This window comes from Elephantulus edwardii, unplaced genomic scaffold, assembly GCF_000299155.1.
Source record: "Elephantulus edwardii isolate Elephantulus edwardi_28Jun2011 unplaced genomic scaffold, EleEdw1.0 scaffold00027, whole genome shotgun sequence".
Classification (NCBI taxonomy): domain Eukaryota; kingdom Metazoa; phylum Chordata; class Mammalia; order Macroscelidea; family Macroscelididae; genus Elephantulus; species Elephantulus edwardii.
Genome location: NW_006399777.1, coordinates 2,071,323 through 2,092,922, shown reverse-complemented (window position 1 = coordinate 2,092,922; position 21,600 = coordinate 2,071,323). Strand labels below are relative to the sequence as shown.

At 43.2% G+C, this 21,600-nt stretch overlaps 1 protein-coding gene across 3 annotated transcripts in view; it reads left to right on the top strand.

The window, feature by feature from the left end:
• The window catches only part of ANKRD28 (ankyrin repeat domain 28), a 97,853-nt gene that overhangs the window by 17,811 nt on the left and 58,442 nt on the right, over positions 1–21,600 (top strand). For all 3 annotated transcript variants that reach the window (XM_006883332.1, XM_006883331.1, XM_006883330.1), the window contains exon 3: positions 7,228–7,306. Coding sequence is in view for 2 of the 3 variants with exons in the window: in XM_006883331.1 (XP_006883393.1) it covers positions 7,228–7,306 (79 nt within the window). In the remaining variant the exon portion in view is untranslated. The remainder of the gene's footprint in view (positions 1–7,227; positions 7,307–21,600) is intronic.

The window sequence follows — 21,600 nt, the reverse complement described above, 5'->3', positions numbered from 1 at the left end:
AATACTAGTGCTATTATTGTACAAACTGTTAATACTGTTAAAATGTCTAAGATGAACTCTTTTTTTTTTTTTTTAAATGTGCACCTGGTATTTAGGAAATGCCTGGTATGGAAACTTGTTTTTAGATTATTTATTCAAATGCATTTCAATTGAATGAAAGGGTAACTTTTTCCCCATAAAAATGTGTTGTTGTTGTTGTGTACATGCTAAAAACTAAACACTGTACAAAATCCACAAAAAGTTGTGAAAATACTTTCTCACCCTTTAAATCTTAATTAGCTTTCTTATGCAGGAAATCACGTTTATCATTTCTTTGATTATCTTTCCAGGGATATTTTCTGCATAGTCAGGCCTGAGTGTGTGTAGATGTTCTTTCTCCCAGTGGCCTTAAGCTGCTTTTGTCATTTAGCTTTGCGCTTTAGAGGCATTTCTGCCAACAGGGAGCATTGGATTGTCCAGTGGGCTCTGTGTGGCGTCTGTCATGGGGATGTGCAGAGCTCTCCTGACACGTCACCCTTGGTAACAGTGTCTGAGGGAGGGAATCACAGAGGAGTGTCTGCTTTTAAGCATGCAGTTATAACTGAATGTTCATCACCCTTTTTTAAAAAAAAATTGAGCCAAGTCTTCCCCCCGCCCCAGGTGCTCTTACAAAAGTTAACGGTCATCTTTCTGCATAGATTGTTCCCAAAATGCATTCTCTCTTTAGCTCCAGTTTTGAGTTTCCTTCAAGTAATGTGAGAATTTAGACATTTGAGAAGCAGTCTCAGGCTAGAAGCCTTCCTGTTCCTGGTTCCTTGGTGCTCCGTGTCCCAGCAGCTTGCAGTTTGGTGGTGGTGGTGGTGGTGGTGGGTGGTGATTTTTGAGCGTACCTGTACAGGGTCTTCTGTAGTATTCACCACCGTGATGATGAAACAGCTGGCTCTTTTCCTCGGTGCCCGGGTGGCACAGTGGGTACTGCACCACGCTGCTGACAGAATCAAGGCTGTGCTGGGCACTACAAGCTGCTCACAGGGACCCAGAAGGAGTAGTTTGCTTGCATAATAGTCAGAGCTCTGGAGAGAGTGTGGGTCCTGTAGGGTCGGGCCATCACGTGTCCGGATACAATGAGCACGCTGGGTGGCTGTGTCAGCCTGACCACTTGCTGAATAAACCACCTAGTAGTGTTAGCAGTTGTAGCTGGCATGGGCATTTGTTGTAACAGACAGCTGCCATCTGTGGTAAATGCATACGTGGTGGGGGGAGCATTTTACTAGGAGCCCACTGGTCACCGGCCTTACTCTTACTCTAGAGGTGGGGAGTATTGCTTAGCTGCTTGGAGTCAGTTAAATGACGCTTAACTAAGATCCTCTGACATTCATGACTTGAGGTCATCATGTCTCTGCTGTTGGACATGTGAGTGCTCTCCAGCACTTTGCTCCCCTGTGGTGACACTGCAGGCATACTATTTCTCTGGCACATAGGTTTATCTGGATGTCATTCTTTTCATTGTAATACATTTTGCTGAAAAGAATTGTAAATGGAGATACTTTATTGCCTGACTTTCAATACCTAACTTTGGTAGTAAAGTTCAAAAATGGTCACCCTTTTCTTTGTATAATTAAGCAGTCTTGTTTGATTTTGTTTCTTCACCTTGATTTGTAAAGAAGAGAGTTGAGTTCTTGTTGAGTCACAGGCTAATGGAGCGTTGCGTCGTGGAATTTCATGTGTCTCTCACATGCCAGTGACTCATGTTGTGTATGAGATCTTGTGTAATATGATCGGTTTATTAATAATCTTCAATATTTTACTTGCATATGATATTGTGTTGATAATTTCTACACTCTATGAGATTTTCCTTTTGGAATCAGAAAACCTGTGACTCCAGTCAGTTGGCCAGGTAGCTGTCTTTCAAATTTGTCGGTATAGGCTACTTAGCACGGCCAGGATTGCATCTGTTTGTGGAAACGCCTCAGTTGGTAGTCCTCAATTCCTGGAGTCTTGGTTTTTTTCCAGTACCTTCAGTAGTAGAGCGCAGGGATGTCAAAAGATTGAAAGAATAAAGGCTAAGGTGTACCTCATCCGAGCTGTGGGTTGGGTTTCTTTTTTTGGGGGGGGTTTGCTTCCTATACAACCACAAGTTGGACAGTTAATAAAGAAGACCAAAGAGGAATCGATGCCTTAGAATTGCAGTGTTGGAAAGAAGTCCTGGATATCCCACGAAGTGCCTAAAGAATAAACAAGTATGTCTTAGAGAAAGGACAGCCAGGGTGCTCACTCCTTAGCGGCATGGATGGTGCTCTTTTTGTCTAACATCCGTGGATATACTGTCGGGAGAGACCAGTCATTGGAAGAAGACGTCATAATGGGAAAGGTAGAGGGTCAGAGCGATAGGAAGGAGGCCCTCAACAAAATGGGTCAGCACGGTGACTGCAATAATGAACCTGAACACAGTGGAGATTGTGGGCTGCTTTCTGTGTTCAGAGCTTCACTGTGTGTACTTGTTGACACTATGGCACCTGTCAGTAATTACTGAGTGTTTTTTGTGCATAGCATTCTGTTCACTGGGTTAAATACTGGAATGAAAAAATAATGCTTTGTAGAAACTAATTTTGCTTAGAAAGACAAAATCATTTACTAAACAGCATTTGTAACCACTGTCCCAACTTCTCTTTACTGGATTTCCTCTAGATGATAACATAATTATGATAAAAACAAAAGGGGGGAAATATGGGAAGCCAATACTAAATATTTGTAACAAACTGAATGCTATTTAAATTTTTAAAAAAATGCTAATGAAAAAAAAAAACCACAACTTTAACATTTTCTAAGAGAATATATCAAGACACTAGTATTACAAACATTCTCCCACCCCCCCTTTGCAATTTGAGGATTGAATTTCTCTTTTAGTTCTTTCAGTGTGAGAAATGCCAAGTGAGTTCTTCCCTTTTTGTTTTCCAACTCTCTTTGCACATTTCATTTCCTTTGTCTTCTTGAGCCGCCTTTTGACATCTGTTCATCTCTTTTATTTTAGTGTCTCTTCCCTTTGTTTTGATCTTTCAGTTTTCTAGTGCAATTTTAAGAGTCTCTTTTGGCATAGATTTTTGTCTTTCTCCCTGGTCTTTGTAATGACCTTAGATTTTTCAAGGAAGATTACATCCCCACAGCTCATCCTTGTCTTCTATCATTAGTGTTCAGTGCCTCAAACCAGTTCTTGAGATGATTTTTAAATTCAGGTGGGATAGACCCATGTCTTATTTTGGTTCCTGTGGGCTTGTTTTTATTTTCTTCAGCTTCAATTGAACTTGTACATGAGTAGTTGAGGTCTATTCCATAGTCAGTACTTGGCCTGGTTTTGACTGCTGATATTCAACTTCTCCAGGAAGCAACAAAGTAATAAGGAGAAATACACAGCCACTGTACTAAAAAGAATTGTTCGCATGGAAATCTTTCAACGTGATCAACAGCTCTTGGTGATGAGGGAAGAAGTTGAAGCTGCACTGAAGGCATTGGCAAAAGATAAGGCCGCAGGATTCAGTGTGATACTGATGGACGTGTTTCAGTTAATGAATCCAGCCTGGGTGTGCTCACTCCTCTGTGCCAGGATATTTGTAAGACAGCTGCCTGGTCACCTAACTAGAAGAGATCTGTGTTTGTTCCCAGTCCCAAGAAAAGTAATCCAGCAGAATGTGACAGGTATCACACAGCATCACTGATACTCCATGCAAGCAAAATATTGAAGATCATTCAAAAACACCTAGAAAAGTACATTGACAGAGAACTGCCAGAAGCTCAAATGGGATTTGGAGGGGCCATGGCACCTGGGATGTCATTACTGGTGTCAGATAGGTCTTCACTGAAAGTGGAGAACACCAGGAGAATGTCTTTATTTTTTTTATTTTTTATTTTTTATTATTTTTGTGTGCGTGTACCGTCAAATCAGATCTGACTGGTACAGGAGGAGATTGCCCCTCCTTCCCCGTCAGAACATCTGGTGGATTCGAACTGTGCACCTCTGGGATTGTAGTTGCAGCTTCTTGCCACTAGGCCACCAGAGCTCCCCTAGGAGAATGTCTTTATTGACTGCAAAGTCATTTGACATGGATCATTGCAATCTAAGAGTGACCTTGAGAACCATGGGTCTTGCAGACAATCTTAATATGAAACCTGAATCTAAACCAAGAATCTGTTCTCCAAACAGAGCAAGGGAACACTGTATGGTTTAAAATCAAGAATGATGTATGTCACGGTTATATCTTTTCTCCATACCTATTCAGTTATACTGAGCAAAGTGAGAAACCGGACATTATTTATAAGAAAGTTGTATCAGGATTAGAGGAAGACTCATCAACAACTTGCATTATGCAGATGACATAACCTTGCTTGCTGAAAGCGAAGAGGACTTGGAACACTTGTTGCAGAAGATCTGGGACGCCAGCCTTCAATATGGATTGCATCTCAACAAGAAGACCAAACTCCCCATCACTAGACCACTAAGCAGCATCATGATAGATGGAGAAAGATTGAAGTTGTCAGCGATTTCATCTTACTTGGATCCACAATCCACACCCTTGGTACCAGCGGCCGGGAGATCAGGAGATTTAATAGATAGGGCAGATCTGCATTCAGAGACCTCTCCGGGTTCTTGCTGAGCAGTGATGGCAGTTTGAGGACGAGAGTGCACCTGGTCAGACCATGGTCTTTTCAGTCACTTGTTCTGTGTCCGAGAGCTGAACAGAGTAAGGATGACAGAAGAATTATTGATGCCGTTGAGTGGTGTTGGAGAAGAGTACTGAATAGTCCATGGATGTTTAAAAGAACAGATGTCTTTGAGAAAGTGCAGCCAGAGTGCTCCTTGGAGGCAAAGGTGATGAAGCTGCATGTCACATAATTTGGGCCTGTTACTGGGAGAGACTGTTCCTTGGAGAGGGACACAGTACTTGGAATGGCAGAGGGTCAGCAAATGAGAGGAAGGTGGACTGACACAGTGACTGCAGCAGTGGCCTCTAGTGTGTCAGGAAGTGTGAAAATGGCACAGGATAGGACAGGGTTCAGATCTGTTGTTCATAGGGTCACTATGGGTCGTATTTGACGACACCTAACAACATTAATCCCTGGTAACCACTAATGAACTCGTCTATATGGATTTGCCGGTTTTAAGTATCTTGTATGTGTGGATCAGACAATATCTGTTATTATATCTGGCTTATTTCACTCAGCATAATATTTTCATCATTTGAGCTGTGATGAAGTATGTGTCAAAACTCCATTCCTCTTTATAGCTGAACATACCATTGCATGTTTATGCCACTGTGTTAGTTACACAGTGTTGCTCTAGGAAAATAACATGAGTGGGTAGCTGTAAAGAACAGCAGTTTGTTTTCTTACAGTCCAGGAGGCTAAGGAGGAAATCCAAGTCCCAGGTATGTGGGTCCTTCCTTGTTGGTGGCCCCAGGAGTCCACTGGTCCTCGGTTTCTTGACTTGTGAGTGGTCTTCATGTGGCATCTGCCTGTCTCTCGTGTTTGTCTGAGTCTACTTTAACCTTTTTGTAACTCAGAAACGATGGTCTTTTAAGATCTGGCTTATCTGTTGGTAGACACTTATTTGAGATATTCCAGCCTTCTGTCTTGTGTGCCTAAAACAGCTGAGAACGTTGGTCTCCTTGAGTCCCTGCTTTCAGAATAGTTTTTTCCCAATTTCTTCTCACTGCTCCAACTATACTTTCCTGTAATACTTGCATATTTTCAAACCAGTACAAAATTGAGTAAAATTTTCACTTAAAAATGTTTGAAACTCTAATAGTACTTTCATTTGGTGAGACTTTAAAATGCAGCACCTGTTCGATGTAGGGAAAGACTTTGCTGTTTCAGTGGTAGAATTCTTCCTCCCGTGTGGGAGACCCCAGCTCGATCTCCACACACTGTGCCTTAATGCACCTACTGCTTATCTGTTAGTGGAAGCTCGCATGTTGCCCTGGTGCTGAATAGATTTCAGAGGAGCTTCCAGAGTGAGCGAGAGGAGGAACAGGACTGGCCGAGACATGAAAACCCCATGATCCCAGGGGCCCGATCCCATTGTATGAAGGGATCGCTGTGTGAGGGGCTGCCTTGATTTCCCCCAACAGCAGTTTTAAATAAGTGTTTCTCTTCATAGTTTGGAGGTGAGTGGTCTGGGCTCAAGTGGCAACTTTGTAAGCTTATTATTTGATGATTTGATTAATGATGATTATTTATTATTCTTTTTCTTATTGTTTGGCAGTCTTCCGGAATATTGTTCGAGATCTGCTAGCTGACTGTCACTTTCATCTTTTAGCTGTGGCGAGAGGGAAAGTATTAGTCCACCTCTAAGTCATAAGTGGCCGTGACTAGAGAGGAGTTTAGGAATCTGTTTTCTCTCAAGATAGCGATGTGATCAGGTACAGCTTTAGTCTTACAGACAACAGGGAAAGCAAACAATGGCAAACAACTCACAGTCCCATACAAAGACTGTATTCAAAATTGGATGTAAATTTCAGATTACGAGTTTTCCGAGTACATTATTTTCTCAGGAGTGGGGAAGTCAGCAACACTAATCATAAAGTTTAAATGTAATGTAAGGCTGTAACTGTGCTGTGATGCCTTTGCAGACAGGACGACCTGACGTGTGGGAGAAGGGAACGCAGCCGTGTGTCAGTACAGTGCCTCTTCCTGTAGGGAGACAGAGAGCGCCACCTCTAGTCTTTTATGTTATAATAGGCATCAGACTTTTATGGCCCTGAAACTTGGCAGGAACTTTAAGCAAAGCCCTTGGACTAGTTTGAGGGAAAGTATGTGAAATGGTTCTTAATAATTCTTCAGTGGAAGCAATTTTTATACGCAAATCTTTTGGTTTGTTTCAGTAATTTATACTTCAGAGTCATTAACATGCAAATCATCTGGCCACACCAGTGAATAGTAATGTGATAAATTTGATTATATTTATCAGAAGATGGACATCTTCATTTAAAGGCAGTTCAAGTAGCTATTTCTTTGTCATCTTAGATTTTATTTTCCTTCTTTGCTGGACTTGAAACCCCTATTTTAAAGCCATTTTTAAAAAGACTTTTCATTCTCCTGGAAGAAAACATCTTGTATTTTATTTAGGGTACCTGCAGACCAGACTGGCGTTGTAGAAGTAATGAATCGGAGGCAGATGGTTTTTTTGCTTCACCTGAATGATACCAAGGTTACCTTATTTTATAACTTAAATCCCACTGTTTGTTGTCGTCACAGGACAATGAGAAGAGAACACCGTTGCACGCTGCTGCCTATCTCGGAGATGCGGAAATCATTGAACTGCTTATTTTATCTGGTATGGTAAGCTCTGTCATAACAGCCATTATGTCCATTTTGTCCTTAATACTTATTCAAGTTACTTGACTACGCAGTACGTGAAGGAGCCCTGACTGCCTACTGTGTCAAGCTACTGACCAAAAGTCGGCAGCCGGAGTACGCTTGTTCGTCCACGGTGAAAATGGGCAGTTGTCCCCTGGAGATGCACAGCCTGGACACCCAGTGGAGGTTCGGGGGTTTCGAGGAGTCAGAACCACCGGCCATTTGCTACATGACCTTGTTCTTCATATCAGCTTCCTAAGCAGAGGCTTAATGTGTTCAGTTATTCTGAAATACTGGTGATGTATCGTGTACCAAACACTGATGGATTCTTGGAGTACATTAAGGAACACAATAGAATAGATTCCCTTGCCGTGCCTTGGGTAATTAGTGGAAATGGAAAATTAGTGCAGATACATTTTACAATATGTTGGATGGTGACGAATGCTAGGAGAAAGGATGTTGGCTGTGAGAGGACCTCTCTGTTCTTCGGGGTCTCCAGGAGGCTTCTCTGGGCTGAGGGAGGGGTGCTAGCTTGGGTGAAGCCTAGCTGGGCAGGGGGCAGCAGTCGTCTGATTGTGGCTGTGGGTAAGGCCATGTCCTCAAGGCTGTCTGCCTTCAGATATCTCTTAATCTGATAATCTTTTGGGGCCGGTACTGATTTTTTAAAAAAACAAAACAAAACACCAAACAACCAACGCAAGTGTACCCTTTTAAATGTTTCTAAGATGTTTAGAATTTAGTGTGAAGCAGAGGAACTCTGTCACTGACTAACCTTCTATGGGCATGCTGCTTCCAGTCTTACCACCGGCATTCAAACCTTAAACGTTAGGAGCGTTTAAGGTTTATTATAAGGATGTTTATTGGAAGATGTATGTGCTTGAATTAAAGTATGTGGGCAGATAGCACAGCTTTATGTGTGAATGAAACTGGAGAAATTGGTTCATTCTTTTCTGCTTTAGAATTGGAAGATGGAGACAAGAGCAGTTTTGTTTGCAGATCGTAGTAAACAGTGGACCTAGTAAAGTTAGCCGTCATAAAGCCATACAGTAATCTGCTTTCATAGCCAATTTTGAGATCGTGTATAGTTAAGTATGACTAAACGTAGCCTCATTTTCTTTCTTTAGCTCCATTATAAACAACTTTGCCGTTGATGTGATTCTAAAGATGGCCATTCTGTGTGGATGCCGGCACACTAGCTTTCAATAGAAACTCACTGGAGATAAGAGCTGAGGCAGTTTGAGAGGAAATCCTTATTTTCACTGAAAAAGCCTGTCTTGTTTTAATAATGTGATTGCTAGAGTGCAGTATTATGTTTTCTTAACACTGTCGAAGAAACAGGGTTTTTTAAGAGTTAAAGAGGTAGCTATGCTATTTGTGTCTCTCACTGACATTCCTTTAAACTGACTCGGAGCTGACTCCTGGGAGCCTCTCAGGCTGTGAATCTCATGGGCGAAAATTGCCGGTGGACTTGAGCCTCCAGAGAGGTGTGGTCTGTGCTTAGCAGTGCACCCCCCTGTCGACGGTGCCACCAGAACTGCCCGTGTCTAGCTCTCTTGTGCTTGTACTCAAAGCAGTACAGATTCCACTAACTTAGTGTGTAGAACCTTGCTAAGAATTTACTGCTGTGTTTTTAATGTCATACACAATTCTGTCCATTTACTTCCATGTTGTCAGCTCATTTTGTGTAAGTTTGCATGGAAAATATTTTTCCGTTTTAGACTTTTAAACATGTAAGAAATTTTTCATATATTCTGTTTAACTTAATCTCCTTTTCAAAAACTGAAGGTTTGTATCAATTTTTAGTTATTTATACAGTGTAAATTTGTTAGTCATCTTAACTGTGGTAGTCAGATAAACCCTATAAAGGTGCTAGAGTCACCTAATAGTTTAGAATTACTCAGCAAAGAGAATACCTGTTATCTTCTAAATAATTCAGAAATAATAAAAATTCTACAAAATAATACAAAATTGCTACAATACATATCAACATAAAGAAAACAAAAATCCTCACCAGCTATACCAGAACAGCCATGTGATAAAGTAAAGGTGAAGTTTTTCATTCGGCTAAGAGCCATAGTTTGTACCTAGGGAGGCTACAAGTCAAGAAATCAGATGACGTCAAGAGCCAAGCTGTTTTCAGGTACTTTGTATGCGTGCAGAAGCTGGGCAGTGACTAAGGAAGACCAAGAAGTAATGCCTTAGAATTAGGTAAAGAGTATTACATGTCCTGTGGTCTTCCAAAAAGCTTCCAAAATCCAGCCAGAGTGCTCCTCAGAAGTGAGGGCGACGACTTTGTTTCACACACCTTGGACTTGTGACCAGGAGGGCCAGCCTCTGGTGAAGGACACCATGCTTGGTAAAGAAGAGACACTTTGTTAGCAGGCTGAATTGGCACATACCTGGAGTGATGGACTCATTAGGCCGTGGGTCTGCAGATGGGTCAGGATCAGGCAGGATCTTCCTTTGATTCCTCAGAGGATTGCTGGAGTTGGAAGCAGCCCCGCCGTGCCTAACAACAACGTAAGATGAGCTATTGGCACTTCACTTTGTAAAATTTTTTTAAGTTGTATTTTGTCAGTTTTGTGAGTTAATGTATCTGTTATCTAGGGGACTATTTGGGGGACGAAAAAAAAATGGGTATTTTTCCAAGGAATTTTTTCACTGTGTTATAAAAGGTTCCATCACTGAGTCAGAATTGACCCTTCAACTGTGGGTTTTGTAAATTGTCATTACTTGATTGTGATTATGTGAACCCTATGCTTGGACCAAGAAGCAGTCCTCAGAACAGAGCAGGGAAACAATGCTTGGTTCAAAATCAGGAAAGGAGTGAGTCAGAGATGCATCCTGTTCTCAATACCTTTTCAATGTATATATACAGAACAGATCATTCAGGAAGCTGGGCTTTTGTTTCCTCCCACGTTGAAGCTTACGTCGTTGTTGTTGTTTTGTGCCATCGAGTGACTCATCGCAGCCATGTAGACAACAGCAGCTCTAAAACCTGCTGTATCCTGAGCCAACCTTTTTTCCCTGCCATACGTATCCCCATTACCCCAGTCACTGAGTCAGTCATTTCATAGAGGGTCGTCTTCTCCTGCGCTGTACCTCCACCTTCCCAAGCATGACGTCCTTCTCCAAGGACTGGTCCCTCCTTGTGACATGTCCAGAGTATGTCAGATGAAGCTTCAGAACCCTTGCCTCCAAGGGCAGCCTGGCTTCACCCTCTCCAGGATGAACCTGTTTGTTCTCCTAGCAGTCCATGGCATGTGCAGTAGTCTTCTCCAGCACCACAGCTCAGAGGCATCAATTCTTCTGTCATTCTTAGTCATTGTGCAGCTCTCTGATACATAAACCATGGCCTGGATCAGGCGCACCTTATCCCCAGACTGACATTGTTGCTCTTCAGTATTCTGGAGAGGTCTCTGACAGCAGATTTTGCCATTGTCATTTGTGTTTTGATTTCCTGGCTGCTGGTACCAAGAGTGTTGATTGTGGAGCCAGGCAAACCGAAGCTGTTCACAGTCTCATTGTCCTCGCTGTCTGCCATGATGCTGTCAGTCGGCCCAGTGTGAGAATGGTGGGAATCTTGGTCTTCTTGATGTTGAGCGTCGATCCTTTGTTCTTCATCGGCGGAGTAACAGCCCTTTGTAGATGCGCCCTGGACTCGTGTGGTCACAGTCAGTTGTTCAGCTTCTGTTGTTGTGTGCTGTCAAGTGGGAGCCCACCCACAGCTGACCCCCACCAGTTTTATGAGGCAGTGACTTGTGTGCGACGAGGTTGCGCATCTTTCCCCCATGGAGCAGCTGGTGGATTCGAACAGCTTGCCTTGGGATGACGTCGTAACTTTTTACCACTAAACAAGGAGGGCCGCCTTGCTATCTTGTAGCTGTCGTAGATACTGCAGTCAGCAGTGGTGTTACAGACACCAGTGTGTGTCCTTTTTCAGGGCTTTTTGACGTATACCTGATAGTGAAATTGCTGGTCATGTGGTCGTTCTTGTTTCATTGCTTGAGAAATTATCGCTCTTTCTCTAATAGCACCTGTATCCATTTTGCATTTTCCCCAACATGAAAGTTCTCATTTTTCCACATCCTTGCCAACACCTGTTATTTTCTGTTTCTGTGTCATACGTAGCCGTTCTAGTGGGAGCGGAGGTAGCATCTCAGAGTTGTTTTGATTTGTATCTCCTGGCTAACTAATGAGAAGCCCTGGTGATGCCGTGATTGAGCGTTGAGACTCATGCAGTGGCAGTCTCCTCCATAAATACTGCAATCTAGGACACCCTGTGAAGCTGATTGGCTCATGTCAGGTTGCTACACATTGGAATGGACTTGGTGGCAATAAGTTTATCATCTGAGGACGTTCAGCATCCTTTCATTGTTCTTGTTGACCATCTCTATAGTTTCTGATGAAAAAGTTGTTCAGCTCTTTTTCCCATTTTAAAATTTGGTTCCTTGTATTCTTGCAGTTAATTTTTAAGAGTTCTTTATACATTCATGATACGAAACACAGGTACATATTTCTCAGAGACTTCTTTCAGTGTAAAGGTTATCTCTTCATTTTGTTGATAAAGTCCATTTATCTACCTTGCCTTCTTGTGTTTTGTTTTTTTATAACATTCCACACTATCAGCTAGATCCCTCAGTAATGCCCCTGACTTTGTTCTAAGAACTGCAGCATTTGTGTTCTCCCGTTTGGGCCCATGCTCTGTCTTTCTTTGTGGTGTGCAGTGTGAGTCCATCTCCATTGCTTTTGCCAGTTGACGTCCAGCTCCCCCCACACTGCTTCGTTCTCTCCTGGCCCCTGAGATCCTTTAATGGCCCAGCTCGAAGTCGGGACCACAACACCAACTCACAAGATAGTTCTTCAGTTGCCGATTTTTCCTGTTACCTATTTAAGTTCAGTGTTGATTGGAATAGTTTCTAGAATATATATTTGAAATCTAACACGTTGCCGCAAATGACGGCAAAAAAAAATGTGTTTCTAAGCACGGTCATCAATTTAAGTGTGTGGCAACGTATTGAAAAAATATACTGAAAATGTACAAGTAGTATTCGTGCATGGAGCAATAGTTTGTCTTGTTTAGTGCCTGAGAGGTTTCCCGCTCCAGTATTTAGGTGGGGGTGGTGTGGGGAGAAGCCTGTTTCCTGAAATGGCATAGCCAACCAAACCCCTAAAGCCCAGCTCCACATGGCAGCTCTCAGGCTGCACGGGCTAGGTTGAAGGGAGTTTTTGTTTTATTTCTTGCTAACGCTTTAATGCCAGAGTGTACATTAGAAGTAAATTTGCAGAAATGCAGGCTAGTAAAAGATTGATTCTATTCGCGTTGTAAATATCATTCAGAATCGTAACCACGAACAACAGTAGTAGGAGCGTTATGTGTGTGTAAATTGTCAGGTTCACAGCGACCTGCGTGGGTCTAGGAGGAGCTGCACTTCACTCTGGTTTGAATGCCTTAATTCTTGAGGCCCAACTTAGACACCAGTTATCTATGTCTTGGTTTCAAGATCTAGGCACATCAGAACAGTCTCATAATCTCACAGAATGAATTTATAATAAGTTGAAATATAAATTAGAATAGAAACTAGGTATTTGACCTGATTATCTCCCTAGGTAGAGAACAAAAAAATACAGGGAAGAGAGAGAAATAGACACGAAGATTGGGCTCATTGGGCTATAGTTAGTAATAAGAATATTAGTGCGCGAACGATTCGAGTAACTTGTTCTTTTCTCCATGTTACTTACACTTTCTAGTTTTCCAGGTTAGCAAGTAACTGACCTAAAGAACAAAATAAGTAATGTGAAATAACCCTTGGTAGCTCTTGACTTACAATGTCATGATGTACTTCAACAGAGTAGACAATAAAGTCAATGACTGTAATGTTTTTAAAGTTTGCTACTTTGTTATGTATGGCAAGACTTAAGGAGTCCTAAAATATTTCATCAAAATGTAAAAAATTAAGAATGCACAAGGGTTGGGATCATTCCATGACTAACTCCAGCCCTCAGATCCATGTGTCAGGCTTTGATTATATCTATCTTCATAGCCTGACAAATTAGGGAGCAAAGTGTTTACGCTTTGTTCAGTCTCTTTAATTCTTTTGTGCTTTCACTGTTGTAAAAATGGTCACTGTGACATCACACCTTCTCTAATTTCAGAAGGGAATACAGTCAATACTAGCAACACCTCTGGGATCCCAGGTCTACGGCAGAGCCCTCTGTTCCCACCTGTGGATGGTAGTCAATCCCTTGTCTTTCTCTGATGGTTTGCTCTTCTAAGCCTAGTTGGATGGTAAAACCAACCAATCCCTTGTTAGGGTTCTGTGCACCTTATTTGCATGGTTTCATCCCCACAGGCATTCTGTGTGTCTTATTTGCATTATTGCAGGCTGTCTAGTCCCCTTGGTAAACAGTATGCGTCTTATCTGTGTAGTCCCATGCGGTCACTTCTGGAGAGTTAGAAAGACTGTGGCTAGAAGGACTGTAGTAAAATCATTCACTACCCTGCAATTGTTGACAATTACAGCTTGCTGTATCTGCTGGTTGTTGACAATTACAGCTTGCTGTATCTGCTGGTTGGATGAGCACCATTGTTAAGTAGGTGTTTGTTTTTCCTCTTTTTAATGAAGGCTCATGGATTTCCTGTTTTCCTTGATCTTATACTGGATAATACTGCCCTTTTTCGACTACTTAGGAAACTCTTGAGTCATATTTCTTTTATATCACCTTGTAGCTAATATAACTTATAGCTATAAGATGAAATAATTGATAGATCTATTAAGAACTATATAATACAGTTACCACTCCATTAGTAAATGCAGTTGAAGGAGATGCTTGATGCTGCTAGTGTATTGAAGTCATGTCTTGAGTCCTGTTTGTTTTATTTCGCCTTACAGATGTTATTCCGTTGGTCCCAAACATTGAAAGTCTTCCATTAAGGTGCCCTCTGCTTACCATGTCTTCCCCCATCAGCTTCCCGTACCGTCACTGTTGTCTCTCACCTCCTCCGCCTGGATGCCTGTATGGTTGAATTCTTTAATCCTGAGATTCGTTAACTAATTGTGACTAAGCCTCTTCATCATTATTTGTATCATTCATATCTTAATCCTTGAACATTTTACTTCTCTCTTTGTCAGAAGTACTAGTAGTATTGAGACTCTCCTTCATGTGCTCTGAGAATGTTGTCTTTCCCTCTTAATTTAGGCTTCCTTCTGTCTGCCTATCTTCCAGTCCTTGAGCAGTGTGTTTTTGATGTTTTAGGCAGTCACGTAGATGCTTGGGATACAGCCTTGACCGAAGCAGATGCCTCGTGGAACTTGTGCTTTAACTCTGGGTGACAGCGCTGAGCAGACATGGATAGTTCGTCTCACAGTGATACTTGCTGTGGGAAAGTGAAATACCTCACACACGGGCTGGACTATAGGTGTTCCATATTGTGTTATCAGGAAATTACTAGAAATATGCCATGTGATCAGTGAACTGAAAGTAAGGGAATGAACCTTGTACGCTGTGTGCAGATAGTTGCAGGGAATTCCAAGAACACAGAACAGATGTCATGAGGTAATGAGGTAATGGCATCTGAGTTAATTTGGAGGTATGTGAAAAAGATGCACGGAGGTGGCAGCAATCCAGAAAGAGAAAGAAATAGAATAAAGAAAGCCAGAGGAGAGTTGAATAGAATGACATGGGTCTGCTTGGGTTTTTAAACATTCTTTGTGGCTGTGTTTTAAGACATAATTTCCAAGAGGGAGAGGGCCGTGTCTTTCTGTGTATAAATACATGTGTGTGTGCGCGCACACACACGGACTCTGTACATCTCTCCAAAAGAGCTATTTGCTAAAGAATTAAATGTTCTTTACTGTTGAGTCAGAACGGACTGTCCAGCAGGTTTTCAGAGGTGTTAAGGCCACTGGAGGAGATAACCATACTTTTCCCTACAGAGCTGTTGCTGAATTTGAAGGGCATACCTTTGCGTTGTCAGCACAACTAAACCACTAAGCCCCTAGAGAAACCTACGAATAGAAGAGTTGTTGTTAGATGCCGATGAGTGGACTCTTTGAACAATAGATCTGAAGCCTGTCCTAGTCTCTGCTCTCTTTTTTATCTCTGGTTCCTTGACCCCACTGCTGCAGCCACTGGGCCCGTCCATCACGTTGAGTCTTCTCTTTTCGCTGACCCTCCATCTTTGCAAGCATGGAGTCCTTTTTCAAAGAATAGCCTCTCCTAACAACATGCTTAAAGTATGTGAGACAAAAGCTTTGTCATCTTGGCCTTCAAGGAGCATTCTGGCTGCACTTTCTCTAAAACATGCATTTATTTATTCTTTTGCAGCCCTTAAGACATTCAGCACTCTTCTTCAGTACCACAACCCAAAGATATCAATTCTTCTGTCATCTTTATTCATTGTCCAGCTCTCTCAGATGCATAGCGAGTGACTGAAAAGACATGGCTTGAGTCAGACACACCCTAGTCTTTAAACCAACTCCATTGCTCTTCAGTACTTTGGAGAGTTCCATGCCAGTGCAGTACATCTTTTGATTTTCTGACTGCTGGTAAGATGATGTTGATTGTGGGTCCAAGTAAGATTAAGTCATTTGCAGTTTCAACCTTTTCTCTGTCATGATGTTGCTTGTTGGCCCAGTGGTGAGGATTTTTGTTTTCTTGATACTGAGTTGGAGGAGCAAAAAGCACTGGTCAGTTTGGTTTGTTGTTGAAGCTGGAAGAGATCTCAGATCAAATCAGTTCTCTCGCCAGTATGGCTTCCTTCAGTTGCTGGCATTTTCACAGGTTGTTAGGGTGATACCACAGCTCCTTACGTCATGACTGAGATGTGGTGGTCCAGTAGAGACAGGAACAGATGGACATGCGCAGAAATGTTCTTCTAAGGTCCTGGTAACCAGCCCAGGACCTGAAGAAGCCTTGCTTGATTCTTTGTCTTTCCTGATTTTGATACACATTTCACTGTAATTGGTAGTCTTCATAGTTTGCTTTGTAATTATAGCTGTTTTTGTCTAGATGACTTTTGTAGAAGGCATTAGCTCCCCCCCCCACACACACACACACAAATTCTTTGGCCTTTTATAGAAAATGCTGTTAGTAAGGAAATGTATATCTGATGTTTTTGACATTAAGAATTCGCCTTGAAGTATTTGAACCCTGAAAGCCTGCAGCAGTATGTAACACTCTCTTCAGAGATACCATGTAGCACCTACCTATCTCATCAGGATTTAGGTGGAAGTGTGTTTGCCCTTTGCACATTCCACTGTCAACCTGTGAACAGTGGAGCTTTTGCCCTGCTTTTGGAAGTCAGCCAGAGAGGAGGAGCATTGCTTCCTATTTGGGAAGAGGATGAAAGTTGTTGGCTTCTGGCCCCACTTGCGGGGTGAGTATGAACTGTCCTGTCCGTGACTTTGGGCCTGCGAAGAGACTCATTCCCCCACATGCATTTTAGAAAAGATTAGCAGGATGACTTGACGTTATGTACGTGCAACACGTAAGGAATACAGTTCATAGCTGTAGCACCTACTGTGAAGTACTTAGCCTAGATCGGAGACTGGGCATTGCTCTGTCCAGGGTCATAGAGTGGCTCTTTTAAACTTTGAAGCCATGGTCTGTAGCAGCTACCCAGTTCACAGTAGCACAGAAATCAACCACAGCAGGCCTTGGACGTGACCTCGTCGTGACTGACAAAGTGGAACAGAGGAGAGTTTTATGTTGTGTTGTGTGTGTGTGTGCACGCACACTGTTGAATCAGACCTGACTGGCACCGAAGGAGATTGCCCCTCTTTCTCCAGCGGAACATCTGATAAATTCGAACTGCCTGCCCTCGGGATTGCAGTGCAGCTTCTTGCCACGAGGCCACCAGAGCTCGCCGGAGGAGAGTTTATGAAGTCTGGGTGGTCTAGAGCCCTAACCAGAATGGGCGAGGTGAGGCGTGGACCCCTCTAGCAGAGCCTGGGGGCAGGCCTGCCAAGCCTTTGTGGTAGTCCCAGATGATACCTGCCAGGACTGGCCATCCATCTGCCGCCCTCTTTGAGCCAGGGTGAGCCAGGCACTGCTGTTTTCAGTGCTTCCTTCCCATGCTACCCTTGTTTCTGAGAGGGAGTGACATTTCTGCATGACTTAGGCTCCTGAGTTTCCCTTTCTGGTTGACACTCCTGTTCACCTACATTTTTACAAATATAGATAAATTCTATTTTCACTCTGTTGACTGTAACTGAATAGGGTTGAACTGTTTCAAAGCCCTGAACCATTAAAAGAAAACATGTACATGTGAATAGATTCTGTTTTCTATTAAATTTTTCTTTGTAAAATAGCTAACTGGCAGCCTGTGGGTGGTGGTTTGAAGACCTTGAGCCTAGCTGATTAAGGTGCTGTCCTGTCTTTTTAACCTAAGTCACTCCTTTCTGCTCCTCCGCCCCTCTTCCTCCTCGTCAGAGTCCTGACATCTGACCCTTCAGTGGCTTCCTAGAAGCTGTGTGTCCCCTAGGAGAGTGCCCATCTTCTTCTCGTGGGACTGCTGCTGGACTTGAATTCTCAAGAGCCACAGCCTTTGGGATAGCCGTGCAGCCTGTGGACTGCACCACCAGAGTTCCGTCCTGAAAATAAGACAGGTTGTTAGGAGGAGGCATTACATTGGTCGTTCACTGTAGTTCAGAACAGAATGGTTGTCACTGATTTAGCAAAATTCTTATTTTACAGACAACAAAAAGTCACAGGGTTTGGTGGTTGGTTATAGTCCTTGGGTCCCACAATCCCAAGGTTGGCAGTTCAGGTCCAGCCATGGGGCGCTCAGAAGAAAGGCCTTGTGACCTCACCCTTGAGAACCGTGTGCGCAGTTGATGTCTGGAAAAGGGCAGTTGGTTTGATGATTCAATTAGATGAGGGAGGAAGCAGTTGAATCTCATCCTGCAGCATGAGACCATGGAGTCAAGTAGGATACCCCTGAGTTGCGGGCCTGACTGCAGAATTCACTTTTCAGAAACTGTTTGTTTGTTATTTAGACCTGTGCCCCCACCGCTCCTGACCTCCCGAACATACCATATGGCCAAGGTTGAGGTTCCCAAGTGATGATGCAGGAGACGGCGCAGGGTCGCCCTGCCTACCAGTTCCAGAGCATTGTTAGGTCACGCCCCAGGCCTTCCTCTCTCCTTGTCTTCTCCCAAGTCAAGCGGGAGCTCCATCGCCACCCAGCAGACGCTGATGGAAGGATATGGGTACGTCTACCTTGTGATTTTCACTTACCTTCTGGTTTACTTCCAAACGACCTTTCTCACAACACTCTTGGCTGTCAAGTCAGAACTGGCTCGTAGCTGATCCTCTAGTGAGTTTTCCAAGGTTGTAAATGACCCGTCTTTCTCCCACAGAGCCTCTGGTGGATTTGAACTGACAAGTCTTGGGTTAGCATAGCTCCAGGGGAACTGTGCTCCAGCACTCCATGAACTAGACCTAGCTAATTCTAGAAGTCTTACTTTGCTGATACCTTTCCATTTTAAAAAAACTATCACTTTATATGCGTAGTTCTAACTGTTCTGATTGTTTTCTTTCTTTTTTTTTTGGTACTCTGGTGACCTCATTACAGAGTTATGCTGCCTATCTAAGCACCGCCAGTTTAGATCCCCCAGGCTGCTCCACAGTGGTTTTGAGAGTTAACTGCTTCTTGTTATTAGCTAATTGCTGTGAGATAAATTTCCAGTTCCATATTAAATAGTAATGGTAACTCTGGCATCTTTTTTGTCTTGTTCTTGATCTGAAAAGTTTCTCCACAGAGTATTTCAGTGATGTGTGTTTCATGAGTCCACTCATTGGAAAATGTTAAGTTCTAGGTCTAGTGTGTTGTGTTTTATTTTGAGGAATGGCCTATGTCTATGCCATTCCTGTATCTAGTGACGTGATTGTGTGGTTCATTTCCTCAGTTCTCTTGTTGTGTCTTTTCTGACACATTACAGCCCTGTGTGACAGAGTGGAGCCCACCCCACTGGTTCCCTGGGCTACAGTGTTTATACTGGAGGGTTTACTGTAGGAGCAGACACCCCTCCCCCCAGGCCTTTGTTCCCAGGAGCTCCCTGGGAGTTCATACTGCTCATCTGTTAATATCCAGATGCTTGACCAGCAAGGTTTGTTTATTTCATTAATTTTTTCTTTCATATTCAACTGCTTGTTCTAGGGATAAATCCCTCTTGATCATGGTATAGAATCTTTTTACGATGTTACTGGATTCTCTTTGCAGAGTCAGAATGGTTATGTTGGTGCAGCCTGAGTGCTTCTTGAAGGCAAGGGCAGCAAAGCTTCGTTGGGCATGTTGCTAGGAGAGGCCATTATTTGGATTGGAACAGCGTGTTGGGAAAGGTGGAGGGTCAGCGAGGGAGAGGATGATGACCTTCAACCAGATGGATTAGCGTGGTGACTGAAAGATCAGAGATGGTGAGGATGGCACAGACTGGGTAGGACAGGGTTCAGAACTGGCGTTCAGAGGGTCACTGTGAGTTGTATTCGTCTCAGCAAAACCTAACAAATGTTTTTTTCATAATGTCTGTGCTGGGTTTGTTATGGGGTAATGCTAGCCTCATAGCACAAAACAGGACATCCTCCCTCCCCTGTGGAAGTGTTAAGGAGAGTTAATGTCCGTTCTTTAAAGGTTTAGTAGAATTTTCCTGATAAGTCCATCTGATTCAGGACTTTTCTGTTTGGGAGCTTGTTAAATTGTGGACTCACTAAGTGTCTGCCTGTTATGGTATGTTCTTGTCTGTTTATGTAGTATATCTGTGTCTCAGAGTTGGCCCATTTTATCTGGGTTGTCTGCCTTGTTGGTATAAGATTATTTGTAGTTGTTGTTATGTGTCATTGAGTCACCTACGACTCATAGCAAGCATTTGTACGCATCCTATCTCCATACCTTTTCAACCTATATGCAGAACAGATTATCCCGGAGGCTGGGCTCTATGAGGAGAAATGTAGGGTGAAGATTGGTGGACGATTTCTCAACAATCTGCGTTATGCGGATGACACAACCCTGCTTGCTGAAACTGAGGAGGACCTGAAGCACCTGCTGCAGAGTGTCAAGGACTGCAGCCTACAATATGGATTGAGGCTCAATATCAAGAAAACAAAGATTCTCACCACTGGACCAATTGGCAGCATTAGGATGGATGGTGAAGAGATTGAGATTGTTCACAGCTTTAGTTTGCTTGGCTCCATAGTCAACAGTCTTGGCACCAGCAGCCAGGAAATTAAAAGGCGCATTGCCATGGGAAAGTCTGCTGTTAGGGACCTCTCCAAAGTGCCGAAGAGCAATGGTATCTCTTTGGAGACTAAGGTGCGTCTGATACAGGCCATGGTCTTCGCAATCACCTGTTATGCATCAGAGAGTTGGACAGTGACCAAGGAGGATAGAAGGAGAATTGATGCCTTTGAGCTGTGGTGCTGGAGAAGAGTATTGAGAATACCATGGACTGCTAGGAAAACAAACAGATTCGTCCTGGAAAGGGTTAAACCGGGTGGCTCCTTGGAGGCAAGGATTCTGAGGCTCCGTCTAACATACTTTGGACATGTTGTGAGGAGAGACCAGTCCTTGGAGAGGGACATCATGCTTGGGAGGGTGGAGGGACAGCGCAGCAGAGGAAGACCCTCTATGAGGTGGATTGATTCAGTGACTGGGATAATTGGGATGGGAGTGTCAGAGACAGTGCAATTGGCACAGGACAGAGCAGAGTTTAGGGCTGTTGTACATAAGGTCGCTATGAGTCACAGGCGACTCGACGGCACATAACAACAACAACAACATCCTGTGGCCAATCTCACTGCTTCCCACACACCAACCCCTATTGCCCCAGTCACTGAATCAATCCACCTCATAGAGGGTCTTCCTCCCCTGTGCTGTCCCTCCACCTTCCCAAGCATGATGTCCCTCTCCAAGGACTGATCCCACCTTGAAACATCTCCAGAGTATGTCAGACAGAGCCTCAGAATCTTTGCCTCCAAGGAGCAGTTCGGTTTCACAAACCTGTTTGTTTTCCTAGCAGTCCATGGTATATTTTATACTGTTCTCCAGCACCACAGCTCAAAGGCATCAATTTTCCTTCTATCCTCCTTAGCCATTGTCTAGCTTTCTGACTCATAGCAAGTGATTGCAAAGACCTGTAATTTTTCTATACTCTCAGTAGTAATGTCTCTGCTTTCATTCTGTTTTTAAGTGTTTGCATGTTTTATTTTCTTTTTCAATTTAGCTTAAAGTCTCTAGTTCTTATCGGGGTTTCCCCCCAGAGAACTAGTCCC